The 27,111-nt window shown below is 52.3% G+C and overlaps 4 protein-coding genes across 10 annotated transcripts in view; 3 read left to right on the plus strand and 1 right to left on the minus strand.

Annotated features, from left to right (window-relative positions):
* Nucleotides 1-675: 675 nt before the first annotated feature.
* RETREG2 (reticulophagy regulator family member 2) lies at nt 676-6,249 on the minus strand. The gene is made up of 9 exons (XM_029933779.1): nt 5,844-6,249; nt 5,458-5,564; nt 4,407-4,437; nt 3,914-4,049; nt 3,422-3,506; nt 2,962-3,105; nt 2,691-2,785; nt 2,405-2,540; nt 676-2,145 (listed from the first exon to the last, which is right to left on the minus strand). Exons 1-9 carry the CDS (start codon nt 6,122-6,124, stop codon nt 1,520-1,522), a joined length of 1,641 nt encoding a protein of 546 aa, XP_029789639.1. The 5' UTR covers nt 6,125-6,249; the 3' UTR covers nt 676-1,519.
* Nucleotides 6,250-6,381: 132 nt separating this feature from the next.
* On the plus strand, nt 6,382-12,354 carry CNPPD1 (cyclin Pas1/PHO80 domain containing 1). Of its 2 annotated transcripts, none has more exons than XM_029933781.1 (9): nt 6,382-6,817; nt 7,725-7,812; nt 8,265-8,373; nt 9,209-9,290; nt 9,454-9,574; nt 9,658-9,786; nt 10,340-10,401; nt 10,758-10,875; nt 11,098-12,354. In XM_029933781.1, the coding sequence occupies exons 2-9, from the start codon at nt 7,744-7,746 to the stop codon at nt 11,641-11,643; spliced, it is 1,236 nt and encodes a 411-aa protein (XP_029789641.1). In that variant the 5' UTR covers nt 6,382-6,817; nt 7,725-7,743; the 3' UTR covers nt 11,644-12,354. The 2 variants fall into 2 exon arrangements, with proteins under 2 accessions (XP_029789641.1, XP_029789640.1); XM_029933780.1 differs by lacking the exon at nt 6,382-6,817 and adding an exon at nt 6,871-7,473.
* Nucleotides 12,355-13,760: 1,406 nt separating this feature from the next.
* SLC23A3 (solute carrier family 23 member 3) lies at nt 13,761-20,241 on the plus strand. 2 transcript variants are annotated; one of them, XM_029933782.1, is made up of 12 exons: nt 13,761-13,962; nt 14,093-14,250; nt 14,398-14,495; nt 14,707-14,780; nt 14,987-15,168; nt 15,498-15,621; nt 15,784-15,898; nt 16,847-17,100; nt 17,678-17,783; nt 18,092-18,259; nt 19,271-19,366; nt 19,459-20,241. In XM_029933782.1, the coding sequence occupies exons 1-12, from the start codon at nt 13,786-13,788 to the stop codon at nt 19,746-19,748; spliced, it is 1,842 nt and encodes a 613-aa protein (XP_029789642.1). In that variant the 5' UTR covers nt 13,761-13,785; the 3' UTR covers nt 19,749-20,241. The 2 variants fall into 2 exon arrangements, with proteins under 2 accessions (XP_029789642.1, XP_029789643.1); XM_029933783.1 differs by lacking the exon at nt 16,847-17,100 and having other exon boundaries at nt 15,529-15,621; nt 15,853-15,898.
* Nucleotides 18,173-27,111, plus strand: part of NHEJ1 (non-homologous end joining factor 1) — an 81,427-nt gene continuing 72,488 nt past the window's right edge. The window contains exons 1-3 of one of the 5 annotated variants that reach the window (XM_029933785.1): nt 18,173-18,259; nt 23,811-23,987; nt 24,398-24,610. In XM_029933785.1, coding sequence (XP_029789645.1) covers nt 23,811-23,987; nt 24,398-24,610 — 390 coding nt within the window. In that variant the 5' untranslated portion in view covers nt 18,173-18,259. Of the gene's footprint in view, nt 18,260-20,435; nt 20,551-21,025; nt 21,132-21,160; nt 21,257-21,748; nt 21,835-23,810; nt 23,988-24,397; nt 24,611-27,111 lie in introns of those variants that run through there. The other 4 variants (XM_029933787.1, XM_029933784.1, XM_029933786.1 and 1 more) reach the window with 4 other exon arrangements.

Genomic DNA, 27,111 nt, shown 5'->3' on the forward strand with positions numbered 1-27,111 from the left:
TGAACATCTTCCCATTTGTGCCTTTAATGGACAGGGGCTTCCTATTCCAGGGCGATTGCTAGAGCCAAATTGCTTTAAGTTTGGATCCTGACTCCATCAATTACTAGGGCTGTGATCTTCAGGAAAGTTATCCCATCTGCACTACGCTATCTCAGGATGACGAGAGGGGAGAAGTGAACAAATATAAATCACTTAGAAAAGTGCCAAGCACGTATTATGTTTTTGATTCCTATCATCTCTTCAGTGTTCCTTGGCCTCAAAGCAGTTTTGATATGGGTACGGGTCCTGTGTGAGCCCCCAGTATAAATAAATCATGGCTGAATGAGCTAATTGTGAATATGTGGACGGGCCAGGACTTCCGGAGACATTGACATCATAGGCAACACAGTAGAAAACAATTGTTCTGGTCCTTGATTTCTACTGACCAGGAAGACGAGGCAGTTTCCTCCTGCGTACTTTATTCACGCATGCTAAATCTCCACTGTACAAGTCCCCCTGCCAGGGAAGATGATGAAGGGCAAGTGAGGGCTGTCAGGGTAACCCTTGCTTCTGGCCTTGTTTTGCACCAAGGTAAATAAATAGCCAGGACCAAGACGGAGGGCACGAGGGTGAGGGGTGGGGAAGGAATGGAGCGGTGTGGGGGCAGCTCACAGCGAGGCAGGCAGGCAGCAGCAGTTCTAGCCAATCAATGCTTTATTTTTCCAGTCAACACCTGCACAGATGTTACTGTCCGCTTCCTGACCCTGGCAGGGGGGTGTGGGGGGTCCCCACCACACTCAGACCATTCACAGCCCAGAGCCATGGCTCCCGCTCACTAATGCATCGCCGGTGCACAGGCTGTGGGGCGCTCGCTCTCCTCCCTCATCACGAAAGGCTGGGATGAACTAGGGCGAGGGTGCGGTGGCGGTCAACGCGGGCTATCGTGATGGGAGCGCCTGCCCGCCGGCCTGACCCGCCAGCCCAGGGTCAGTCTGTACCCCCCAGGCAGGAGCCTCCCCGAAGCTCAGCCACGGCCTGCTGGGCAGAAGCTGGCACGGAGTGGGGACTGAGTGGCTAAAGACATGATGCAGGTGAGGATGTAAAGCAGAGAGGAACATGGGACAGGAAAGAAAAATGATAAAGTGCCCAAACTAAACAACCAGTGGGACACGAGGACAGAGCAGCACAGGTCCCTGAGGATAGGAGGACAAAGAAAGGGAACGAGCACCAGGGCTCGAGGCATAGTAGAATGAGACTGGAGATGAGGCAGGGAGGCAAGGGCAGGCTGTAGGAAGGACTTCCCTAGCCCTGTTCACATCCACTAACCCAAGTGTAAAATTATTTACAAACTTAAAACCAATCCCAGGCATGGGCACTGTTACCAGGCCTGGGACAGCAGGCAGGCAGGCAGAGGGGGACCGGCTACCATCTGGTAGCCAGCTTCCCCACGTATGACCCCTCCCGAGAGCAGGGAAAAGAGGAAACAGTGATGCCCCTAGCCAGGAAGCCCTACTGTGCCTGCGACTCCTTCCCCCGTGGCTCATGGCTCTGCCACGGCCTGAGCCTCTTGGTCTGACTGTACCAGAGAGAGGGTGTCAGACTCTAGGGATGGAGGGGGCGGGGCATCAGGGGGCTCTAAGGAGGTCTCTAGCCCCAACTCCAGCTCAGCATTCAGCTGTTCCAGCTCCCCCTGATCCAGTAATTCGAAGTCCTCAGTGGTAAGTGCCTCTTCTTCCTCAGGGACAGGCAGGGGCTGGGGCGAGTCCTGGGGAAGAGGTGGGAGCACTGAGGGGGAGGGGACCGGGTCACTTTCAGCCAGGCAAAGTAGGGGTGACAGGGTGCTCGGTGGAGGGGTGAGGTCATCACTCCCTGTCTCGGGGCTCAGTGTCTCCACTGGTCCTCCAGGGGGGAGCTTCACTCCATCCGTGGGAGAGCCTGCCCCGTTGAAGTGCGTGTTCACAAAGTGAAGGGGAGACGAGAGCCGAAGCAAGGTCTCCTTGGCCACCACGTCCTCCTCCTCTTCTTCCGAGTCCAGGGCTTGCCTTGAGAGGGCCTGAGGAGGGCCCAGCAGGTCTTCAGGAGGGACCGGCTCTGTCTCCTCTCCCTCGCCCAACTCCCGGCTCAGGGCCTCCTCTGGCTCACTCGGCAGGCTCTGCTGGTCCAAATCTGTGCAGAAAACAAAGGGTCAGGAGTAGGTGGATGGGCCTGTTCTGAACAGTCACAACAGGGAGTCACTTCAAGGATGAGAACTCAGGGCATGGAATACTGGGCCAGGCCTTAGGCGTTCAGGTCTTTCAGAGCTTCAAGTCGGATTAGAGGATCCGTTCCCAGAAAAGAAAACATTTGTGGTGGTGACCGCCAGAGAGCACAGCCAGCATCCACAACAGGGAACAGGAAGATTGGAAGGGCAAACGACTTCCCCTACCCTCTGAGACATCAGTTAGCTGCGGAGTTGTGGCCCGGGATACAGAGAAGCCCCCACTCTCCAAGATAGAAGCCTCCTCATCTGACAGCTCGGAATCTGTTATGGCCAAAGCCAATGCCGTTTTCTTTACATCCACCTGCAGGAGAACCCGGATAACAGAGCAGATGAGAAAACAAGACAACCAATTTTCAAAAGCACCCCCACCCCGACTCCCACCCTCTTGAGAAGCAGCTGCTCTGAAGCAGATTCAGCCTCTACTTGGCATCCCATCTCCCTTGGACCTCACCACCGGGGAGAAGCCAGCCAGCTCCGCTTCGCTTTCACTCTCTGTCTCCGCCAGTGGCTCATCGCCTCCAGGGGGTGCGTTCTTCCCCTGCCGCTCTGGAGAAGGAAGAACAGCAGGACAGTGACCAAGCAGAGACAGGGAGAGACGGGGGTGTGTGGACATGGCCAAGGGACTGTGGCGATCTAAGTTCCAGGGTGCTCCATGAACCATAAACCAATGCCTCCCCACCCTGCCCCCCACCACTCCCCTCCTGGGCACGGGAGCCCCTTACTCTTCTTGTCATGTTTGTGATGCAGGGCGTCAGCTTCTGCCTTCATGCTGTAGTCCAGCTGCATGAGCAGGGGCTCGAGGCGAGTGTACATCCTCTGGATCAGTTCATGATAAACCACCAGGGGCCACAACAGGATGCTCAGCACTAGAGGTAAGAGTCCACTCAGGGCTTCCTACACCTATTTCCAAAGGGCCCTCATCCAGCTAGTCCCTAGGCAGAAAACACTGAAGGCTTCCTGCAGGCCGGACAGACAAACCTCCCTCCACATGTACCACTCTCCTGTCCTGATGACTCTTCCACTGTTACTAACACCCCAGTGTGCCCTGGAGATCTCTGTCAACAGGTCATCAAAGAAAGTGAGCGTGCCGTTTTCCTTCAGGGCTAGCCAGACCCTTTGACCCAGTCCAAGAAAAAGAGAAGGAGCGAGCTGTGGGAAAGGCAGGGGTTAAACTCTACTCACAGACGATGTAGGAAATCATAATCCCCGGAACGTAGTGTCCCAGCACGGCCAGCACAGCGCAGCCAGAACAAACTCGAGCGCAGAACTGCAGAGAAGAGCAGAGGATCTAAGAGGCATACGCCCCACTTATCCGGCCAAGAAATTGCTGCTCAGCCGGTGCAAGTAGGGGGATGCCTTCTCGGGACGCAGTGACTTAGTCTAGGCAAGAGGATGCCCGAGACAAGCAATTCACTAAGTTTACAATAGATGTCATCAAACGTCTATAATTCAAACTGATATCCCTTAACAAGAAGCGGTGTCGAAGCATACAACACTTACTCTGAAATGAAACTACTCCTGGACCAGGCTACTACCTGTGAGTGTTGCCTCAAAAAGGCATCTGACCCTCTTCCTTCAGTGTCCAGCCAGGGATTTCATGTTACCCCTCCCCCACCCGCCTACCTCTGTTTCCCCACAGTGCAGAAAACTGCTGTGGGACATGAAGGAGGTTACCTGAGCCGGATTCTGCCTCTTGTACTGCAGCAGCTCCTGCAGGTGAATCTGGAAGGTGAGCCAGCTCTCAGCCAGGTATCTGCACAACTCGGGCACACTCAGCAGGTGCGGCCGGGCGCCTGACCCCGCACCCTCACTGGGGAGACATGACATGACCCCTGGAAACCTCAGACACCAGCTTCCTAGGCACTCAAATCCCTCTGAGAATGCCAATGGGATCTTCAGGCTAGAAAAGTGGAGAATCCCCTCCTCCCAAAGGTAGGCTGTCCTCATCTTGGGAAGCAAAGCCCAGAGGTCCCGACCCTCTGCCCCAAAAGGAGCAGGCACCCAAACACCTACACAGGAACCCAGGACCAAACTTGCTGCCAGTCCATTTGCTATGTTGGGGTCTCTGCCTGCAGACCCTGCAGTGCTGCCCCTGCAATGTGGGGACACTGGCACCAAAGCAACACAGGGTTCGGGCATTTGTCTTCAAGAGATGGCCTGCACTCACCTGTCAGAGTGGGGCTCCTCTGGGGATGATGCTGTAAAGAGAGGAGAGGTCCAGGTTATTGGGTGCTAAGGCTCTGGGAGACACTCCCCAGAGCAGAACCATTTACCCCTCCTCTGCATTCCCAGAGCACCTTCAGACACCAATTGTAGGAAAGTTACATCCTTATTACCATTTGTACTTACATATCCATCTCCTTCTTTTGTCACTTTTTTTTGAAGACTTCATTATTATTTTTAAGTAATCTCTATACTCAACATGAGGCTTGAATTTACAATCCCAAGTAGATCAAGAATGCTCTACAGACGGAGCCAGCCAGGTACCCCAAACTTTAATATGTTTTAAGCTTATTTATGTATTCTGAGGGCACACAAGGTGTGTGCACGAGAGAAGGGCAGAGAAAGAAAGAGAGAGAAACTCCAAAGTGGCCTGACTTAGGGCTCGCTCTCACTAACCTCAGGGTCATGACCTGAGCAGAAATCAGAGTCAGACACTTAACTGACTGAGCCACCCAGGGGCCCCTAAACTTCACTTCACTCTTTTTGAATACATCTTACTCGTGTTTACATCCCAAGTAGCTCACACACAGGTGAGATTTGAGTGCTCCAAAATACCTATTCAGTAAACAGAGAGGTAACAACAAAAACAGAACCTAACATTCCTATAATTCCTGTGATATCTGAAACTCTGCCATAAACGCCTACCAGGTATTAATTCACTTAATCATCACTTCCTTACTGAGAAAATTCTATCATCCTTGTTTTAGAGAAGAGAAAACGGAGGCAAACAAACCGAGTGGTTCTTACAAGGTCACTCGCATGGGAAACCAAGCAATGGAACCCAGGCAATGTGGCCGTAGAGTCCGCCCTCTAAAGGACCGCACTCACAGTGACGTTAATTTGGAGAAGAGAGCAACTGTCCGTTTCCTAACTGGGGAAGTGGTGGTGCCCGGGAGCTGGGGGCCTGCGGTCCATTTCCCCTCACCATTCAACACACCTAGCGGGGTCGGGCACAAAGCCAAGTGCACGACGGGGCTTGCTGAATGAACACTCACCTGAGATGTCAGGGAAGAAGCGAGGCTGCCAGAGATCCAGCAAAAAATAGGCCAAAAGTGAGACGCTGAGCAGGAAGAAGGGCCGGAGGGACGACGAAGAGAGCAACCTTAGGGAGAGACAGGCACCTCGGCGGTGAGTGGGTGAGAGGCTCCCGCATCCATCGCGAAAGGCGGAAAAGCGCCCACTGATGGGGGGAACCGGAACCTCCAGGCCTACCATGAGACCCGAGACAGAGGCACGGGATAACTCCCACCGACCACAACCGGGGGGGTCCCTCCCCCGAGGCAAGTGTCAACCCCACGAACGGAAAAGATGCTCCCGGCCCCTCCCGCCCCCGCTCGCCCGCGCAGCCCGGCCCCGCCCCCTTCTTCTCCGTGGCGGTTACCAGAAGAGGCCGTTGAGCGCGGCCGCCGTGACCAGGCTGTGCAGCGGTTTCTCCCACACCAGCAGCCGCTGCGCTGCTGCCAGCACCGCCTCCCAGCCGCGGAGCCGCAGCCACAGCGTCGTGGCCAGGCGTCCCACCGCCTCGGCCGTGGCCGCCTCCTCCTCCGCCTCGCCGGTGGCCTCCCCCATGCCTAGGCTCAGACCCAGGCCCAGGCCGAGGCTCAGGCCTACCCCCGGTCCCCCACCTGCGCCGGTGTTACCACCGCCACCGCCGCTCGCCATAGCCCCGTCGCAGCCGCCGCCCGAGCCCGCGAGGAGCCAGGGCTGCGCGGCCGCGTCCGGGGGCGCGTCAGGCGGAAGGGGGCGCACGCCGCGTAGAGCGCAGCGGAGGCCGCCTAGGGCCGTCACGTGACGGAAGGGAAAGACAAGCCCGTCACGTGATACGCCCTAACCGCCGGGATTGGGCGGCCCGCGCCTGCGCACAGGCGACTACCAGCGACCCTTCTGCGCAGGTTCGTGTTGTGGTTCCTGGATCGTGATCTCAGGTCGTGACTGTGTGCTGTCTGCCTCCACGGGACCCAAGGACTGTGTATCCGTGTCTTAGCGCTCCAGCCAGTCTTCCTTTGCCGATGTAGGCAGGGAGGGTAGGGAGTCCCGTGCTGGCCGGGTTTTCCCGGTGTGATGCGGCCCGAATGGGTAGGAAGTGGGCTTCCAAATGCCCAGTGTCCGGAGTAGGATCTGCTTCACCACGGGAAGGGCGGCGGCCGTCCTATTACTCAGTCCTTGACTTACTGGTCCTCCCAGGTCCCTCCCCTAGGCGGATAAACAAACAACAGCGCGTGACTCGACTGACTCAAACAGTTTCACCTACTCAGTGAAGTTTTTTTTTCCCCATCCCCTTCCGTAAACTTTACCGCCAGCCCGTAGCGGAGATTTTCCCAATCCCGTGCTCAAACAGGAGATTGGGGTCGCGGGGTGAGTTTAAAAATAGAATCCTGTTTAGCCGCTGTTGACTCTTGGAGGGGCATTAATACCATTTACTGAGGCTTACTGCATACTAGGCGCTTTGTATTCCTTTGTGACCAATTAATTTCTGCAATGACCCCACAAAATACGTAATGAGGTTTAGAGTTCGAACTCCTGAAAGGAAGGTATACAGCAAAAAGCAAGTTTCCCTGGCACCTTTCCACGGTGCACCCACTGTTGCTTCTTCTGTTACTGCTGACGCATTTTATACATGTATTTTGTTCTATGTGCGTATCGTTTAAAAAAAAAAGCATTTGGGAGCAACTCGTTGTTTTGCATCTTGGTTCTAGTCATATTAACATCGACATTGATACGAGAAGGTCAGCTGGGCTCGTCATCTTCAGTGTGGCGTGGTCCCCTGGGGATTGTCCCCATTACTCAGCCAGACGAGGGCACACTGGGGCTTAGTTCTGGGACTCGCTCGGGCTCAGAGGGACCAGGATTGCGAGTTTGGCTCCTCCGTGGCTACCGGGGCTGGCGGCTGGGCCCAGCGGGCGGCAGGAAGTGCCTGGCGCTGACTCGCCGGCGACACCCCCGCGGCTAGTAAACGCGGGACAGACTCGCAGCACGCGCTTGGCAGCCGGGTCTCTTCTCCAGTGGGTGAGGTGAGCACCCCGGTCCCCGAGGCCCACACCCGGAGCCCGGATCGCGCAGCCCGGACCCCGGGAGCAGCGGGCCCAGAGCCCCGCCCGGGGCGGAACAGGAAGAGGCGCCCGCCAGCCCGGCCCCGCCTGCTGCCGCCGGCGCGAGGATAGGGGGTTGCGCTGGCGAAGGCGGCTGTCCGCGCGGGGGAGCACGGCGGGCAGGCGAGGGTTCCGCGGCTCCCTTACCCCCTCGTTTCCTTTCACTTTTGCAGGGCGGCGAGCAGCGGCGCGATGGACTTGGCCGGGCTCCTGCTGGACGAAGAAGGCACCTTCTCCCTCACGGGCTTCCAGGACTTCTCGGTGAGAGCGCGGCCCGCCCCCTCCCTGGCCTTCCGGTGCTTGAACCCCGGACCCCGGGCGCTTCACTCGGGCCCGAACGGGGCCGCGAACTCGCATGGCGGCTTGGTGCGGAAGCCGGGCGACATCCACTCGAGCCTTGCCTACTCGAGGCCCGGGCTCCTTGGGCCCTGAGGGAGAGCTTGGGGTAGAGGAGTGGAAGTAGGGGTGGCCACCAGGCACCTTCTCCGAGGACCTCTGCTGGGGAGTAGTCAGTGGTGGCGGATCCTCCCCTCCCACACTCTCATTGTAGATAAGATGCTATTGGCAAATAATCCAGAGGATTGGGCTAGGTGGGGCACCGACCCCACCAGCAGTGAGATGAGCCTGCCGCCCCGCACCCCACTTCCAGCCTGGAGCCAGGATCTCCATCGTAGCTTTCCCTGCCTTTCACCCTCCACTACCTGCCATTTCAGTTCCTCCCTGGACACCAGAAGCTCAGTGCTCGGATCCGACGTAGACTCTATTATGGCTGGGACTGGGAAGCCGACTGCAACTTGGAGGAACTCTCCAGCCCAGTGGCAGGTTAGTGTTGTGTGGCTGGGCAAGTGAGAAGCCTGAAGATGGGGTTGTCAGCGGTCACCAGAATAATTAGGTGTACCCCATGAGCTGCGCTGTCTTTTCATAGCTAGCTTATTGACGTCTGGTGTAAGGACTGGGTTTCCAGTCTGCATTTTTTTTTTTTAGGTCGAATGAGTGAGAAAAAATTGCTATTTTAGAAATCTGTGTCACTCTTTTTTTTCTTTAAGCTTATTTATTTATTTATTTTGAGAAAGTGTGAGAGACAGCGTGCCTGTGTAGGGGATGGGGCAAGAGATAGGGAGAGAAGGAAAGGGGGGGGGAGAGAGAGAGAGAAAGAGAGAGAGAGAGAGAGAGAGAGAGAGAGAGAGTGTTCCAAGCAGGCTCCTTGCTGTCAGCTCAGAACCTGACAGAGAGCTCTGCCTCACTAACTGTGAGATCAGAACCTGAGCTAAAACCAAGAGTCACGATGCTTAACTGACCCACCCAGGCGCCCCCGCTCTTGATTTGTATATGAGAAACACATCATACGTGTCCTAAATTCACAAGGCATGTTTATTTTCTCAAATGAGTAAGGCGAAAGACAAATCTAGATAATTTCAGGGACAGGAAAACAAGCCTTCCTATTGGAAGGAGCTGAAATTCAAACGTGGAATGAGGTTTTGTCTCAACGTGGGAGGATTTGATGTATCTTGTTACTGTGGTCCTGTCCCCAGGGCTTCAGGTAATACAGATCTGGGTCTTCTGATAGCAGTGGGGACTAGGTGTGGGTGGGAGTTCGGGGTGCTTATGGTGAGGGAGGAGTCGTTTGCTTACTCTGCCTTCCTTTCGTCTTCTGCAGACATTGCCGTGGAACTGCTCCAGAAGGCAGCCCCCAGCCCTATCCGCCGACTCCAGAAGAAATACGTAGCTCATGTGTCCCGGTGAGCCTGGAACTGAGGGGATAGGACGATAGTGTTTGGGCCCTAGAAAAAGGGGAAAATGGTGGTCTGTAAAGAGAAGGTATGAAGACAGGGATGAGCATCATAAGGATGATAAGCGCTGAGAGAACCTCGGTGTTGATGACCGATCCTTGTCGGCACCCAGGGAGGCGTGCATCTCCCCGTGCGCCATGATGCTTGCTCTGGTGTACATCGAGAGGCTCCGCCATCGAAACCCAGACTACCTGCAGCATGTGTCGTCCTCTGACTTGTTCCTGATCTCCATGGTAAGACGCCCCGTCCCCTCGTTTCCTGGTGAGCCAGGAGCTGGGTGTGAGTGCTTCTGACCCCACCTCCGGCTTCCCTGCAGATGGTGGCCAGTAAATACCTCTACGATGAAGGGGAAGAGGAGGAGGTCTTCAATGATGAATGGGGAGCTGCAGGGGGTGTGGCTGTGCCCACTCTCAATGCCCTGGAGAGGGGCTTCCTGAGTGCCATGGTGAGTAGCTGTCCTATTTCTCTGACCTCTCATTATGTTCCTTTCATCCTTTGCTTTTCTCTGTCAGAGCTCTATAGTTTCTTTGTTTCTTTTTGCCTCTTCTCCTTGTGTCTTTCCTTATTAGTGTCTTCTTCCTAGCCCTTCTGGACTAACCACAGCCTTTGGAGGTTCGTGGCATGGTGAGGCCAGAAATGGAGTCCCCCCACCCCCACCCAACGTCCCCTAATCCCTTCAGGCCCGACATGTTGCACTCTAAGTCACCGCCTGTTTCACTGGGTTCTGATTATTTGCTGCCAGAGTTTCTCTGTCTTGTGACTCTGAGCTCCCGATGAGTGCGGACCATTCTTAGGATTATTTTCTCTCTTTGCACTTAACTGAGGGAGTAACATGAAACCAGATAATGTGGTATTAAGTGAGTTAATATATAAAAGCTCCTGGAACAGCAACTGGCACGTAGTAAGTGCCAAGAAAGCCTGCCGTGGTCTTGGTTATTAAATGGCTGCGGCTCCTAGATTCTGAGCTTGGCCCTGCGCCCTTCTTTTCCTACCCGTAGGATTGGCGTCTTTACACTGACCCTCGGGAGATCTTTGAGGTGCTGAGCTGGCTGGAGAGCTGGTAGGTTCTAGGAGTTGGGAAGAGGAGCTTAAGGAATTTGTGGGCTTCACCCTAAACCATAAGGGTTAGGGTGTAACTGGAGGGGGGGGGGAGGGAGGAGATAGCAAGGAGAATTGCCCAAGGCAATTGTTCCTAAACCTGTCTGCCGTCTTCATAAGCACTTTTGAAAGGGTGGCTGAACCTTGTTTAAAATACAGATCTCAGTTTCAAGCTCTCTGGTTCTGGATCAACAGGTAGTTTAGGAACCTTCTATGTGTAACAGGTTCCCCAGTGTGGGTCCCCAGGGGAATGAGGGTGCCACTGGGCCAGCAGCCACAGTGTTGAAGACGCCCCATGTTTCTCTCCCCTTCCAACAGCGTGGCCGAGCAGCAGGGACGGCGGCGGGGCTGGTACACCTATACAGACCTGTGTGTGCTGCTGGAGCAGCCGGACTGGCAGTTGGCCCTGGGCTCCCTCTGCCAGCAGCTGGCAAAGGTGAGGAGGGTTGGGAAAGACAGGGGCCTTAAATGGGCTGGTGTGTAGGGTGGGAGGAGCAAATGCTGAAAGTCTCCGGAAACGGGGTTTGAAAGTAGATGGTGACAGAGAGCTCTGACCTGAGCACAAGTGTCCAGACAAGGGATGGGTGTGTTGAGAGCAGAAGCAGGTTTTGGGGGAAGAGTTTCTGGGCACTGACTGTTTTTATCTTCTCTCCTGCAGCTGTCTTGCCTGTTAGCTATGGCATATGTGAGCAGCGTGGCCCTGGCTGTGGCATCGCTGGCTGTAATCCATCAGTCCTTGGGGCTGCCCTGCAGCCCCTCGCCGGGCCCTCCGGACCTCGGACTGGCCCCCAGGTGTCCCTTGGAACCCTGCATCCCTTCTCCTGTGCCACAGTGCCTGCCATGTCCTGTTAACGTCTCCAGCTGCCTGGACAGTGACATAGGGCTGCGTTCACTCTGGGGCAGTCTTCTGGCCTCACTGACTCCTCCACCACTGCCTCCCCCAGACCCTCCTGCCCCTCCCACTCTTTTCCATAACTGCCCCCTTTGCCAGAAGCTCCGGAGAGACTCCCCAGGCTGCCGTGCCTGCCACCAGTCCAACCATACTGTCTCCACTGGATCCCCCCGTCCTGGGTACCACTCCCATGGCCTGGCGCCACCCTGGCCCTGGAGCCCAATGCCCCCCCTGCTCCCCCAGCCCCAGCAGTGTTCCCTTTTCAGCGTCATGGAGCTAGCCCGTCTCAAGTCTTTCATTTTCCCAGGCTAGGCAGGCATTCAACAGATGCATTAAGAGGATTTGGGAGTCCCTGAGAACCTAGAGGGGCAAAACTTGATTTAGGTCCTCTCTACCTCTCTGGGTCCTTGGCTGGTCCCTGTCCTCCTAAGTAATGGAGCTTAAGGGGTTGTGGGGCAGAAGGACTGAAGGTCACTCCCTCTCCTAGACCTCGGTGGCTGGCTGCTTGGCCAGGGCAGCGATGGTACCGGGGAAAGCTTTAGCTTTGTGGACAGGGCCATGTCACAGGCAGCCAGAGGAGAAGCCCCTGTCTCTCCACCTCCCTGGGTTCTAGATTTTTGCTTTTGAGTTCCCTAGGATGAAAGGGGGAAAGTGGGAGATGGGAAAAGTGGGGTGAGGAGGGAGGGAGGAGATGTTGATTGGGGGCCTGTGTGATATCCCTGAAGCAGGAGAGCCAGGGACTGATAGGGCCAAGGTGGGATCTGCCGAGGGAAGGCGGGGTGAGGTGGGGAACCCTCTCCATCCCCCATCCCTTGGATGTAGCCTGAAGGAGCCAGGGACTCCTGGGACCGTCAGCCCTGCCCTTTTGTCTTCCATCTTCTTAGTACCCTGCTCCCCTGGGCTTCCCTCTTGTCCAGTTCTTCTCCTGGGTGTTGTCTTCACAGGCCTCTCTGGCCACTGCTTTGTATCTGGGTTTTTCACGCTTTTGTAGAACTGAGGTTTCAATAAACAGTTTCAGTTGCATGGCTGGGATTCTTTTTTTTGTGGCAGCCCTTGAAGAATTCCTATAGCTAGATCCTAAGCTTTTCTACTTCCTGAGCCCATCACCTTGCAACGCATTCGCTCTGAGCCCCATTTTAGAACTTCCCTGTTGTTGGATGGTTACAGGCTTCCATTTCAAACTTACACTCATCCCTGCTCCCAGCACCCAGGTGCCCCTAGCGCTGCTGTGACTTGGGTCCTGCGAGTCACAAGTGGTGACTCTATCGTGCCTAGGGTTGGCCCTGTCACAAGTTCTGGGTGAGCTCCATCCTTGCGGATCCTGAGAAGCCAAGGCGAGTGTTCTGACTTCCAGTCTGGTCTGACAAGGCTAAAGCTGGGTTAGCATCGGAAAGAAAACTGTTCTGGCACCTGGGCTGGGAGTATTCGGGACTCCTTAAGGTGATCCACAGCCCAGGTAGTACTGTCCCCTAGGAGACAGTCTGGAGACTTACAGGGCATTTTTTGATTGAGGCAAAACTTTGAAGGGGTGCTACTGGCATTTAGCTGGTATAGTCCGGATGCTAAGCATCCTGGAATGCTTGAGTTCCCCTGCCCCGCCCATGAAGAGTTCCCAAGATACCTTTTGAATGACCTGCTGGACAGCATGTATACGAAAAGCTTGTTTACCTGAGCATAGAACTATTTTTAACACGTAAACACAACTGTTTTTCTACATTTTGGAAAAGACTCCAAGTTTGCACCTACGTGTAAATTAAAACTGGACTTTGCTTTGTTTGCACTTTGCCAAGACCTTATTCATTATTTTGGAACATCAGGTCACCAATGGCAACACTGCGGCACACGTGTCAGTGGACACCGTAGCTCTCACATCCACGGTGATGATATGGGGCAGGTGGTTGACTACATTGTCTTCTCTTTTAGTTGGGCCCAAGCTTTCACAGATGAAATTTTTTTATTATCACTTACCTTTATGTCTCCTTTCTGTAATTGTGGTCATTTTTGCCATGCATGGTGTGGGGACAGTACCCATGCATTTCCTTCCCAGGTAGTCCTGGGGGCTTGACCTGGAAAGGGTTGAGAACTGGTGTAACCATGGTCATTTCAAGTGCTGATGGTGAGGAGGGAACACTAAAACCTCCCCAGGATGTTTGTAAGTCTCTTCCCTACCTCTCCTACTTTCCAGAGCGTGGAACAGGGGATCTAGATGGGAGATTCTTGGGGGGGAGGGGTCCAGAACGTGGTTCCCCAGTTAATGGGTGATGGAATTTGCACAAGAGCTGGGCAAAGGTGAAAGGGCCTGTCCTGCCCCAAATCCCTCATCCCTTCGCTCCGCTTCACTGACACCTCTGCCCCCTCCCCACTCCAGGCAGCTAACTTCATCCAAACGCTGACCTTACTCTCTCTACTTAACTCCGGCCCAGGGCAGCCAAGACAAGAAGAAAGGCAGGCAGCATGAGCCGATCACATCCCCATCCCATCCAACTCCAGTCCACGGGCCCCCAGGAGAACCTGGTCCCCTTGCCACAGCCACCACCACCGCAGCCTGCTGTCCAAAATCCCTCCTCTCACCCTTGGGCCTCTCAGTGTGGGCCTCCTCCCTGGGGCCTCAGCTGTCTTCTGGCTCTGCAGGTAGGCAGAGGTGCAGGAATTGGTCCTAGCTGAAGGGGTGATGGGGGGGAGTAGGCATGGCATGAGAAACCCTCAGGAAATACGCATTTCCACCTGTTTCTCAAGTCTCTCCTTCCCCTTTCTTCTGTAGCATATCCTGGTGCTGGCTTCTCTGCTCTGTGCCTCCCACTTGCTCCTGCTTCAAAGTCTTCCCCAAGGAGAGCTCTCATACTCCCCTGCCCAGCTCTTGGCCTCCAGCCTCTTTTCGTGTGGTGTGTCTACCACCCTGCAAATTTGGATAGGCAGCAGGTGAGGGGAATGGAGAGAAGGAGGTGGGGTGTGTGTGTGTGTGTGTGTGTGTGTGTGTGTGTGTGTGTGTGTGTATGTGTAGGAGAGGCCGGGGGAGTCCTTTTGGCTGCCGCTTGTTTCTAATAGCCAGGGCTGCTGTTCCTACAGGCTGCCTCTTATACAGGCTCCATCCTTAGAGTTCCTTGTCCCTGCTCTGGTGCTGACCAGCCAGAAGCTACCTCTGGCCATCCAGACACCTGGAAACTGTGAGCACAGAGCAAGGGCACAGGGTGAGGGTGGAGTGGAGTGACAGTCTGAGCCTCTAGACCTGGGGGGGCATAGGATTGAGAGGGCGCAGTGATGGGAACTGCTAGGCAATGGGGTCCTGGAACTGTGCCCCACATCAGTCAGGACTGTAGAACAACGGGGCTCTGTCCCACTTACCTCTCTCCTGTATGTGCCCCCAACTTTCCCCAGCCTCCCTTGTGCTGCGCCTGTGTAGGGGGCCTGGCTGCCATGGCCTGGCGCTCCAGAACACTTCGCTGCAAGAGGTGAGTGCTTGGGGATGGAAAGCAGGAGGGTGGAAGGATGTGCCAGGATGGAGGAGGTTCCTGTTCCCATTTGGTGGGGACTGAGATGGTCTGGGGGAAGGAGTTGGAGCAGGGACCCACCCCCTGGTATTAGTTAGGAAGTCCAGACTGAGGCCAACTCAACTGAGCAGAATATCTTCCTCTGTCTTTTTTCTCGGCTCCTCCAGGTGTCCGGGGCTGTGGTGGTATCCGGGGTGCTGCAGGGCACCTTGGGGCTGTTGGGGGGTCCTGGTCACTTGCTCTCCCACTGTGGGCCCCTGGTGCTGGCCCCCAGCCTGGTGGTGGCAGGGTTCTCTGCCCACAGAGAGGTGTCCCTTTTCTGCTCTACTCACTGGGGCCTGGCCTTGCTGTACGTAAGCCCTGAGAGGCGTAGGGTGGTGACCAGAGGGAGGTGACCTCTGGGGGAGGGCAGAGCAGCTGACCCTACCTGATTCAGCAGCTGTCTGAGCCGGGATAATGCTTTGTGGATTTGGAATCCAGGACTTTTGCTGGGTTTATTTGGTCTCCCTGGCTTTTACGCTGTGCCCTGCTACCCCCGCGCCCCCCCCACCCCCCTGGGCCAAGGCGTTCTTCCTTTCTTCTCTGGATCCCTGTTAGGGAATTCTGCCACTCCCGCTTCCTTTACCCTCCTCAGGATGCTTGCTTCCTTTTGCTCCTAAAGCTCCTTCTCTCCCCTAGGCTTATCCTGGTCATGGTGGTCTGTTCTCAGCACCTGGGCTCCTGCCACTTACGCCCATGCCCCTGGAGGCCAGCTTCAACCTCCTCACCTCACACTCACATTCCTGTCTTTCGGCTCCTCTCGGTACGTTGGAGTCTGGCCAGGGCCAGTTGAGGTGAGAAGGGCTAGCATAGAATGAATGCTTGCTCAGCCCGCTACCGTTTTGGCTTCTGCCTACCCCTTGAAGGCTGCCTTGGAAGGTTCTGGGTGGGGGGAGTTCTCTCTGGTCTCAATCTCGCCCCTCAGGTGCTGATACCAGTGGCCTGTGTGTGGATCATATCTGCCCTTCTGGGTCTCAGTGTCAGCCCCCTGGAGCTGTCTGCCTCCCGCAAGGCACCATGGGTTTGGCTGCCTCACCCAGGTAGCTTTGCTCTTTGTCCTTCATCCTCTTACTCAAATCAAAGGTCTGTTTCTTCGAACTCAAGATTTCGTGAATTTCATTTCTGAGTTAAATCCTGTGTTTTCTCAAAACACACAGGGGAGAGAAATTTCCAGTTCAAGGGGCAATGCCAGCCTCCTACCACAGGTGTTTTATGTAATATTAAGAGACAATCTGCAAGCCCACCATTCCCTGTTAATAATCCTCACCCAATTTACACATTTATGGTACTTACCCTCACAGGCCTTTGGTTTGGTGGCCCTACGTATGAAGATTGCTTTTGAGGTATTAGGTACAAAAGTTGTTCTTTCATCAGCGTAACAGAGGTCTGTTGAGGTCTGATTATGTGCTGGGCATATGATAGAGGACATAGTGATAACTATGACAGATGCAGTACCTGTATTCATAAAGACTGTATCTGCTAGGGAATGCAGATATGAATTAAACACTCACCCAAGTAAACTGAAAATTACATGGGGTAAGCGTAACAATAGGGAGAGACAGCTTATAATGGAAATCTGACTTTACCAGAGAGGTCAGGAAAAGTATTCTTGAGAAAGTGATCTTTGAGCAGAGAGGTGAGAGATGAGGAGGAGCTAACAAGGTGAAGGCAAGGGAGAAGAGTGTTCTATGTGTGGAGAACAGCATGTGCAAAGGCCCTGTGGTAGCCAGCCACACAGCAAGGACAAGGGCCTGAAACAAGGCCAAGGTACCTGGAGTGAAAGGAGTGAAGCAGAGTGTGGTGGAAGGTGAAGCCCTTGAGACCATGGTAAAGGGATGAGTCCTTATCCTGAGTTTCCTGGTTCTGTCCGAAGACATTATCTTCAAAGACAACGAGGTCTCTAAGATTCTTGTGGCGCGGGCCTTTGGAAGCAAGGGGATGCTCCAGACTTGAGCCTGGCCCCAAGGTGGCTTTTTCTCCCTTCCCAGCTGAGTGGGACTGGCCCTTGCTGACACCCAGGGCTGTGGCGGCAGGCATCGCCATGGCTTTGGCAGCCTCCACCAGCTCCCTGGGCTGCTATGCCCTGTGCGGCCGGCTGCTGCAATTGCCTTCCCCGCCTCCACATGCCTGCAATCGAGGGCTGAGCCTGGAGGGTCTGGGCAGTGTGCTGGCTGGGCTGTTGGGGAGCCCTATGGGTGCTGCATCCAGCTTCCCGAACGTGGGCACAGTGAGTCTTATCCAGGTATGTGGACAGGGGTGGGGGCGGGGGAGCTGGAGGGAAAGGGACTCATGCTGACAGGTTGCCATCCATGTCCAGCGTCTGTCAGGCACTCTGCATCAATGATCTCATTTAGGAAGGTGCCTAGAAGTGGTAAGCGGCTAGGAGCATGAGGACGATACTAAGTCGCTACTAAACTCCTATACCTCAGGCACTGTACCCTGGCTGGGGGTGGAGGGTGAGGGTGGCGGTCTGGTAAGATCAAGTCATATAAAGTCCCTGCTCTCTCAGGCACTTCAGAGCAGGAGAGGCAGACAATTTAAGAAAAAAAAAGGAGATAATTTCAGAGTGATAAGTGCTATCAAGAAAACAGAGCAGGTATATGTAAAAAAAAAAAAAAGATCTAAAAAAAAAGAAGAAAACGAAGCAGGGTAGTAGTGGGATAGTGGTTGAGGAAAGGAGGGTTTTTTAGGTAGAGTGCTTCTTGGAAGGATCACATTTGAGTTGAGATCCAAATGATGAGAAGGGGCCAGCCAGGCAAAAGCCTTGAAGAGTCGATCGAGGAGGTGGCTGTGTGTTCTAGCATCTCTTCTTCACATAGGCTGGATCTGGGCGAGTGGCCCACCTGGTGGGGCTGTTCTGCATGGGGCTTGGGCTCTCCCCGAGGCTGGCCCAGCTCCTCGCCACCATCCCGCTGCCTGTGCTTGGTGAGTAGATGTATCAGCACGACTTGTATTGAACCAGTAGCCCCCACCCCCACCCCAGGATGGCCAACTAGTTGCTTGTGGCTGGCACCCTCTCTTTCTGAACAGCACTCCTGACCTATGGGGTGTCAGCTGTGGGTTAGCTGCCCTCATTTTCGTGGCCCAACATCTTGGCCTCTTGACTGGGCTTCTGACATAATGGAAAAATAAGCCTTTGGTTGTCTCTCTCCATCACATCCTGCCCCACCCTGCAACGCTCGCTCTGCTTGCCAGCCCTTCCCAACCCCTTTGATTACTTCCCTACGAGACAGGTGGGGTGCTTGGGGTGACCCAGGCCGTGGTTCTGTCTACTGGATTCTCCAGCTTCTACCTGGCTGACATTGACTCTGGGCGGAACGTCTTCATCGTTGGCTTCTCTGTCTTCATGGCCCTGCTGCTGCCAAGATGGCTTCGGGAAGCCCCGGTCCTGCTGAGCACAGGTGAGGGTGGGGATGGGAAGAGGAGCTGGACAGTACTGGGGAAGCAAGGACTGGGCGCTGGAGGCTCTCTGGACTCCAGGTCCCACACCCTTTTCTGTGATTTGGTGTAAATAGTTCACCCATTCGTTCATCAAATATTTATTGAGCACCACATTAGTCCCTTTAGATATAAAGGTGCCTCCAGATGTTACGGTCTAGCAAAAGAGACAAGATGTGTAGGAACCTACCAGGAAAGGCTTAGATTAGGAGCTGGGGGCCTGGCAGTCAGAAATGGTTTCTGTTTAAGATGACCCAAGTAAGTTTTACAGAAAAAGTTAATACTGAGCTGGTTTGAAGGATGGTAAGATTTGAACATATTCAGGGAGAGGAAGGTCATTTCTGGTGGGGGAACCGTCAAAAAACGACATAGAAATAGGAAGTTGTAGGGTATGTCTGACAAGCAGCAAATACCTTAGTTAGTTAGTGAAGCTTAGGAAATAGCAGTGGCACTCAACTGAGGAGGATTTTGTCCCACAGGGAATATTCAGCAGTATCCAGAGACATTTTTGGCCATTACAAACAGAAGAGAGTATTGTTATTGGCATTTAGTGACTAGAGGGATGATGTTAAATATCCTACAATGCACAGGACAGCCCACCCCCCCAATCAAATAATTATCTGGTCCAAAATGTCCATAGTACTGAGGTTGAGAAAACCAGGTGAGAGCATAGAATATAAGAAGTGGGAAGTCAGGTGGAGACTTTTAATACCAAACTTTCCAGAGGCTGGAACTATCACAACATATCCGAAGGGCATGTGGATGCTCAGAAGACAGGATGATAGGCAGGGACCTTGTGGGAAAGGCCTGGGTGGAGTAAACTAGAAAGTAGGGGGACGAAGGTGGGGGGAGGTGGGATAATAATTCAGAACGATCTGTACTTAGCCCAAGATTTAGATTTAGGTCTAGAAGTTGACTCGTTGGCCTTGCATAGGATCAGAGTTCCCCTCCTGCCTGGTCCCAACCCTCTGTAGGCTGGAGCCCCTTGGATGTGTTACTGCGCTCGCTGCTCACAGAGCCCATCTTCCTGGCAGGACTCTTGGGTTTCCTCTTAGAGAATACCATTCCTGGTAAGTTGAGGCCAGGACCCAGCACTGGGGAGCAGCTCAGATGTTATCATTCCCTGGATGGAGTAATAGCCTGACCAACCTCTGTTTTGCAGGCACAAGGCTTGAGCGAGGCCTAGGTCAAGGGCTGCCATCTCCTTTCTCTGCCCAAGAGGCTCAGATGCCCCAGGGGTCCAGGGAGAAGGCTGCTAAAGAATACCGACTTCCTTTCCCCACCCAAAACTGGTGTCCCTGGATCCCCCAGCCCCTCCGTTGCCTCTGCCCCCTGCCGGAAGACCCTAGCAGTGAGGAAGGAGAGACCTCTGAGCCAGGAGAGTCAGTGGACTTGTTGCTTGGCTTTGGGGAGCAGTGTCCTGAGACTAGCAGAGAACTTAGGTCCCAGTGATTACCAGGACTTCTACCCCTGTCCCAGTTAGTTTAGCCGTATCTCTCAGCTTGCTGCTAGAGTCAGCTCCCAGGCTCTAATTTCTCCTAGGAAGAAGCGGGTATGTTTGTGTGTGTGTGTGTGTGTGTGTGTGTGTGTGTGTGAGAGAGTGAGAAATGGGCCCACCTAAAGGTCTCACTTCCCAATAGGTGCGTTGCCTTTCCTTCTCTTAATTAGGCCTAACTGTTCTGGTCAGGGGACATGGTTTAGTGGGACATGAATGAATGAATGGGATTATGCATGGGAACTACCTATAGTCAAACCCCAGCTTCGCTTATCAAATATTTATTGAGGGCCTCCCATGTGCAAGGTCTTGGAACTACACATATGGGTAAGACGGGGTCCCTGCCTTCTTAAGGCACTTACCACTTAAAAGGACTTATGTAGGGGCACCTGGGTGGCTCAGTCAGATAAGTGTCCAACTCTTGACTTTGGCTTAGGCACCATGTAGGGCTCCGTGCTGAGCGTGGAGCCTGCTTGGGATTCTGTCTCTCTGCCCCTCCCCCTGCGTGTGTGCTCTCTCGCTCTTCAAAATAAATTAACATTAAAAAAATAAAAAGACTTATATAATTATTAACTAAAATCCAAGGCAGGAGGCAGTCTGTATTAAAGATTAAAACGCTATGGGAGCCAAAAGAGAAGAAACCGTTAATTCTGATTGTGGATAGTGAGCAAAGCCTTGGGGAAGCAGCAGCACTGAGGGTGGCCTTGACAGGAGGACTTTGGTGGTGGAAAGCAGACGGGGAGAGTATCTCAGGCTCAGGTATGTAGCTGGAGCAAAACCGTAAACTGTACAAAGTACAGGATGAGTTGAGGGATTTCAAGTTTCTCCGTGGTGATGGAGAAGTAAGGAGGTAAATAGCAGGAGAAATGAGAAAGGAGAGGTCAGACCAGGGGATTTATGCACGGAAGAATCATCTCTAAAACACCTTGAGTGCTGGTGAGGACCAGATAGATTATCTGGTGAAGTTCAATTTCTTCATTTTATTAAAAAAAAAAAAAAAAAAAAAGGCTGGACAGGTAGGGGAGGGAAGTGACCGGAGTTTATTGAAGATTCCAAATCCTGGGATCCCTCTCCCGCACCTCGTCTGTCATTCTTTCTACTCGGCTAGCACGACTCCGAGGGGCCCCAACCCCACTTTCCTCGCAGCGGGTCGCGCGGCACTCTCCCAGCTCTCCCGGGCAGTAGAGCCCCGTGCCTCGGAACGCTCAGCCTTGAGGACCCAGATGCCCCGCCCATGTCGGGCCTCGGCCCCGCCCCTAAGTCCCGAAAGGCCTCTACTCTAGGCCTTTTGGTTTGCGCGGTCGCTGAGGGGAGGGTGGGAGCTCTCGCGGTCGCTCACGGTAGGTGACGTCGGGTTCGAATCAGGGCGGAGGCCCCGGCGGAGCCAGGCGGCGAGGGGACTTCGCGATCAAGTCGGCATGCCCGGAGCCGCTCGGGGCCCGGGTCCTGCCACAGGCCTCCGTGGGTGGGCGGGGCGCGTGCGCCGCGCGTGCGCAGGCCGCCTTCCGGTGGCGAGGCGGGGGTCTGTGTGGTTACTCATTGGCGGGCCCCTTAGAGCTACAAAGCGGACCATGGTCGGCCTTGTTACCCCCGACGGGTCCCGAGCCGCGCCTCGGTGCAGCCGGTGCTGTCAGAGTGGAGAGGCAGACGGCGAAGGCCCTCGCGGCGAGGGCGGATGGAAACTACGTCAGGCGGGACTCCTTGGGTGGGGCTGTGGTAAAGGGAGCGAGGGTTGGTCTCCACCAGAGGGACGGGGCGTGGCCCGGCCCGGACGGTGGCTGGGGCCTTGCTGCCCTCTCCAGGATGGAGGAGGAACTGCGCTGAGAGGGGCTGCACCGTGGGGGCGGTCCTCGGTGGGGACCCGGATTCTCAGACTGCCACACCTGGCTCTTGGTGCACCTAAGCGTCATTCAAGAATAATTAATGCATGAATCTTGTTAACGCGAAGGTTAAAAGACGGCCTTGAAGGGGGTAGAGGGGGAAGATGAGATACAGAGGCCTTGGACTCAAAAGGACAAGCGTGGTAGGAGCAGCCATCCTCAGGTCTGGTGCTGAATGTCTCAGACCTTCCTATGGGGTCTGTTGTCCCTTAGCACATTTTCTTTTTAATTTTTAAAAAAATACTTTGAGAGAGAGAAAGAGAATGACAGAGCACAAGCAGGGGAGGGGCAGAGAGAGGGAGGGAGACACAGAATCCCAAACAGGCTCCAGGCTCTGAGCTGATCTTTCAGCATAGGCCCCGTCGTGGGGCTGGAACCCCATCAACTGTGAGGTCATGACCTGAACTGAACTCGGTGGCTCAACTAAGACACCCAGGTGCCCCATACCCTGAGCACATTGTGAACTCCTCCCCCGTCCCCAAACAAGACAAAAACCAACTATACAGTTTGAGGGTTTTGAGTTCCCAGGCTTTCCCAAGTGTTAGGCAGGATAATCAACCCTGTTTTGGCACTCAGAGAGGGTGCACTGAAGGGCTTGGTGACTTCACTTGTTCTGTTGCCTTTGTGACCTTTGGCAACGTGGAACTCTGGTCTAGTGAGGACTTGCTTAATCATTCCAAGAACTCCTCGGAGGAGCAGCAAGTGGGAAGTGACTTCGGTCCCATCCTCCAAACACAAGGCTGCTGCAAATAAAAATCACAAAGTATATTTACTTTTCACCTAACCATTGATTGTACAAATTAAATTTTGTTACAAGAATCCCACTTCAAAAGCTAGGTGATGGGTTGTAAGAATAATGGCTTAGACTGTGATGGAAATGACTGGAGGAACAGAGCCATGTTAGTCATGTTAATGAAATCCAAGAAATTTCGTTATTTCCTTTATATTCTAAGGTGCCTCCCTCACTTCACTTTGTATTGATAGACTGAAACAATGAAGGAAGTTGTATCACTTTTTACCCACAGGAAAAATGACCAAACTTCCTGTAAAGTAACCATAGTTACTGAACATCTACTAAGTTAAGACTAAAAATTTAGTTGTTGAACTAGAATAGTTGGTTTCCAGGAGTTCCAGGACATACAGCAGGGTATGACGTATCTTGGGTTGGGGATCTGGGGGATGAGTGAAATGGAAGTTAATGAATTGTCTCTACCTCTGTGAAATGCTGTGCCTTGTGTTTATGACTTCTTAGTCACCCAGGTTCTTCTCGAAATGGGATTTGGGGCTTTTTTGTTTGCTTCTGGACAAACAAAAGAGTTTATTAGGTCTTTATTTGTGTGTCATTGATCCCTTTGAGAATTTGACGTAGCTATGAACTTCTTCCTCCCAAATGGCTATAGGCATGTATGCACAGATTATGCATATAATTCCAGGGGATTGACACACACAGACTCTAGATTAAGAATCCCTGTCTTCAAGAATGTATGTATGTGTATATAAATGTGTATGTGTATATACATATATATATGTATATGTACATATGTGTGTATGTATTTAGAGAATATAAATCTATATTTGAAATTCTAAGAGCTTCTAGAGTTTTATTTCTAGATAATGATCAAATAATTTGAACTTCCTGGTCATGACACTTATGACATACATTTTATAAGACAAGAACTACTTCTCTTCTAGAAGTTCTGGGAAAGGATAGCATTGACATGTTTATTAGGAATGTGATAATGATGCAACAAGAATGGTTGAGGTTTCCACATTAAGTTATATTGTTAGAAAGCAGAAAGACTAATACCAATATGCCAAGGCTTAAACACTATAGAAGAAAGATATTTTATGCCCTTTAGGAATTTAATTAAAAAAAAATCTAAACAGATTCGTAGTGGTCAGGAGGTAGTAAGGTTGCCCAGCTGGTTATATGGGGGATGGGGGTCGGGAGTGAGGGATGTGGGGAAGGGTGTGGGGGGGGCAGGGAGGGGTAGGGGTAGGATGTAAGTCCATGCCTTCGGTCTTATTAGGGAGGAGTCTTTCACAAGGCTTCTTTGATACAGAACTGTTTGAGTGGTGCCCCCACCCCCAGACACACAGTACCCTGGGGCACTTTTCTAAATTAAGCCTTTCCTACAGATGGAGGAACTGGAGCAAGGCCTGTTGATGCAGCCGTGGGCATGGCTACAACTCGGCGAGAACTCCCTCTTGGCCAAGGCTTATATCACCAAGCAGGGCTATGCCTTGCTGGTTTCGGATCTTCAACAGGTGTGGCATGAACAGGTGGACACTAGTGTGGTCAGCCAGCGAGCCAAGGTGAGTGTGATGAGCAGTATTGCTGTGAGGCAGTCGTGGATATACTTTCTGTCTTAGTGGAGGTCAGGGTACTTTCACACCAACCAGCTCACTGGCCTGTACGTTGCCAAGGGAAGTCGGATCAGGTTGAGACAATTCCAGTGAGTGTCCTACACCTCTGCCTAAAGCCCTGGGACCTTCGCATTTGGTTGCACGCGTGTACGTTTTTGCACTGCACGCAGTACACGGCACGATTGTGATGTAGGCCAGTTGCTCTTTCTTTTTGTTTTCTTCTTTCCTGTGCCTGTGTTTTTGTCTTCCCTTTTTCTCATGCCCACTGTCCTCATGTTAACCAGAGCTTTCCTTTGCTGTGGCGGGGGTCCGTTTCCTTTTAGCACCCTCCATCTGCACAACGCCTGCTGTCTTTTTAGGAGCTGAACAAACGCCTGACTGCACCCCCAGCGGCTTTTCTCTGTCATTTGGATGATCTGCTTCGCCCATTGTTGAAGGACACTGCTGGCGCTGGCAAAGCTACCTTTTCCTATGATCGTGTGGCCGAGGCACTGATCCTGCGGGTGCGGAGTGAGCTCTCTGGTCTCCCCTTCTACTGGAATTTCCACTGCGTCCTAGCCAACCCTTTCCTGGTGAGTGCAATTCGAATATGGGGTGGGGAAGGGGAATGCCAGAGGCTTGGAAATGAATCTGTAGGTGCTCTTATTTTTTTGTGGACTCCATTTAAAATCCTTCTCCAGTTGGAAAACTTTCATTGACTAGACAGAAGGCAAAACGGATCCTTGACTGGTGTATCCTTTACTTGCCAAGGGAGCAGAGTTTGGGTTTACCTGCTCTCTTGTGTGTCTTTATTCATTATTTTATTTATTCGATATTAATTAAATGTCTCCTATGGGCTAATTGTTGGTGTCCAGATCTAACACAAGATAGCCTATTCCTAGAGTTCATAATCTCGTGAAAAGAGAGACAGACAGGAAAAGTATGGCAAATTCTCTGATTGAGGTAAGCTCAGGATGATCAAAGGCCCCAAAAACCTTTTGAAAAGATAGTTTCTGAGCTGATTTTGAAGATGAGCGGGAGTAATTGGGAGAAGACTGGGAGGTCATTCTAGGCTAGAGTGCACTTCGAGAAGCGGGGTGATAGAGAAGTTGGGGACAAGTGGGGGAACTTCACGACTGCAAGGAGTTGTGGGAAATGAGGTGGGGAGTGGTCAGGTTTTGAAGGATTCTAATGAGTTTGGATTTTATCCAAAATGCAACAGGGATTCACTGAAAAACTTTTAAGCAGGGGTTTAACGTGATCCAATTCGTAATTTATCAAGATCAGACTGGCAACAGGGCAGAGTACATGCCAGTGTTAGGTACCTTTCTGAACATTTCTTGTCACTTAATCCTCACCACTGCCCTGCAAGGTAAGTATTAGTATCCCTGTTTTCAGAGTAGGAAGCTGAGATTGAAGGCAGCTTGTCCAGAGTCATCCAGTTTATAAATGAATAACCTGGATTTTTTTACTCCCAGACAGGTCTGATTTAAGAGCCATTTTCAGGGACTAGGAGGATAATGTTCTTTGCTCACTTGTAGCTTTCTAAACCCCAAGAGCTTTTATTAGAAATCAGTTTGAGAGTAAACACTAAACCTGTTTGCAGGAATTACTGCCACTAGTCCCTTCCACCCTTTTATAGAAACAGCTCGTTTCTGTCTTCTAAGGGAGACCTAAGGGTGTAGGTTTATCAGCAGAAGGACCTGAAGATAAGTGGACATCTTGTTTTCCATGTCCCTTCTTTAGTTTTCCAGAGGTGATGTGATGTTTTGGCACCAACAGTGTTTTTTGAGAAACGATTCTCTGGTGTATTTGAAAAAACATTTTTTTAATGTTTATTTTTGAGAGAGAGTGACAGACAGAGCGTGGGCAGGGGAGGGACAGAGAGAGATGGAGACACAGAATCCTAAGCAGGCTCCAGGCTCTGAGCTGACAGCACAGAGCCCGATGCAGGGCTCGAACCCATGAACTGTGAGACCATGACCTGAGCTGAAGTTGGATGCTCAACCAACTGAGCCACTCAGGTGCCCCATTGATCTGGAATCCAGTCAAGCTGGGCTTGGGTGCTTGGAGAACTACTTCTCATTCATCTCAGACTTTATAAGGCCCATCAACAGTGCTTAGCAGATAACAGTCATTGATATCTGTTGGTTTTAATTAAATTTTTTGATGAAAATTTCCATCCTTCTTTAGATAACTCTTTTGTTCAAAACCCTGTTAACTTTTTTTTAAGTAACACCAGGGGGCACTGTTCCCTTGATAATGCTTGTTCCGGGACCAAAACATGAAGGCTGCCCAAATTTAGGAAGCCCTAGCAAGAGCTAGTCTCGTTTTTGCATCACATAGCCTAAGAAATTCAGAATAGTGAGATTGTGGAGCCAGTTCTCCTAGGAGGCTGATGGGCTCACATGTTTTTTTTCCCCCTGAAGAATAAAGAGCACTTATAAAGGGATATTATAATTGAAAATAATATGTAAAGGGGAAACTAGCTATTGTAGGCAAATTTCTCTAATCAGGCAGCTGTGGTACGAAAAGAGGCATCAGTATTTGAAGTGGAATCAGTCCTGATTGGTCACAGGGAGACGTGAGCATTGAACAGTTGGTGAACACTTGAGCTTTAAGGTAAAATAAAATATCTATTATTTAAAAAAAAGAAGAAGCATACCATCCCAGGGAAACCCCAGAACCTGAGGAGGCTTTACAGGGAAAAAGTTAGAGCCAGTGGACACTGTCAAGGATGTAGGCGGATACTATTTCAGGCTTATGTGTGTGTCTGTGAGGTCACATAGTCATAATTTTTGTTTGTTACTCATTCTTGTGATCGTCTTTATTTCAGTTTTTTTCAATGAGTAATTCATGCAAAAGACAAACATTTCAAATAGCATTTCAGGGTCTAGCATGAAAAAATAGGTCTTTCCACTCCTTTTTCTAGTTACTCTTTTTCCTTCTTTAAAGCAACTGCTGACGCCATCTTGTGAGTTCGTGAAGCTATACGTAGGTTTGTATACATGGAAGTATGTATATACTCACACAATCAAATACGTATCTGGGTCTGTGTATGTGTTTTCACAAATGGCAGCCTGCTATCCACATA

Source organism: Suricata suricatta, chromosome 3 (genome assembly GCF_006229205.1).
Source record: "Suricata suricatta isolate VVHF042 chromosome 3, meerkat_22Aug2017_6uvM2_HiC, whole genome shotgun sequence".
NCBI lineage: Eukaryota > Metazoa > Chordata > Mammalia > Carnivora > Herpestidae > Suricata > Suricata suricatta.

Coding starts and splice junctions, on each gene's coding strand:
- RETREG2 (XM_029933779.1), bottom strand. CDS start 6,124: ATGGCGAGCGGCGGTGGCGGTGGTAACACCGGCGCAGGTGGGGGACCG. Junction 2,541..2,690: donor TGGCTGGCTTCTCCCCGGTG/GTGAGGTCCAAG, acceptor GTTCTCCTGCAG/GTGGATGTAAAGAAAACGGC. Junction 2,146..2,404: donor GCTAACTGATGTCTCAGAGG/GTAGGGGAAGTC, acceptor TTTTCTGCACAG/ATTTGGACCAGCAGAGCCTG.
- CNPPD1 (XM_029933781.1), top strand. CDS start 7,744: ATGGACTTGGCCGGGCTCCTGCTGGACGAAGAAGGCACCTTCTCCCTC. Junction 7,813..8,264: donor CGGGCTTCCAGGACTTCTCG/GTGAGAGCGCGG, acceptor CTGCCATTTCAG/TTCCTCCCTGGACACCAGAA. Junction 9,787..10,339: donor GGGGCTTCCTGAGTGCCATG/GTGAGTAGCTGT, acceptor TCCTACCCGTAG/GATTGGCGTCTTTACACTGA.
- SLC23A3 (XM_029933782.1), top strand. CDS start 13,786: ATGAGCCGATCACATCCCCATCCCATCCAACTCCAGTCCACGGGCCCC. Junction 14,496..14,706: donor CATCCAGACACCTGGAAACT/GTGAGCACAGAG, acceptor AACTTTCCCCAG/CCTCCCTTGTGCTGCGCCTG. Junction 15,622..15,783: donor CTGTCTTTCGGCTCCTCTCG/GTACGTTGGAGT, acceptor CTCGCCCCTCAG/GTGCTGATACCAGTGGCCTG.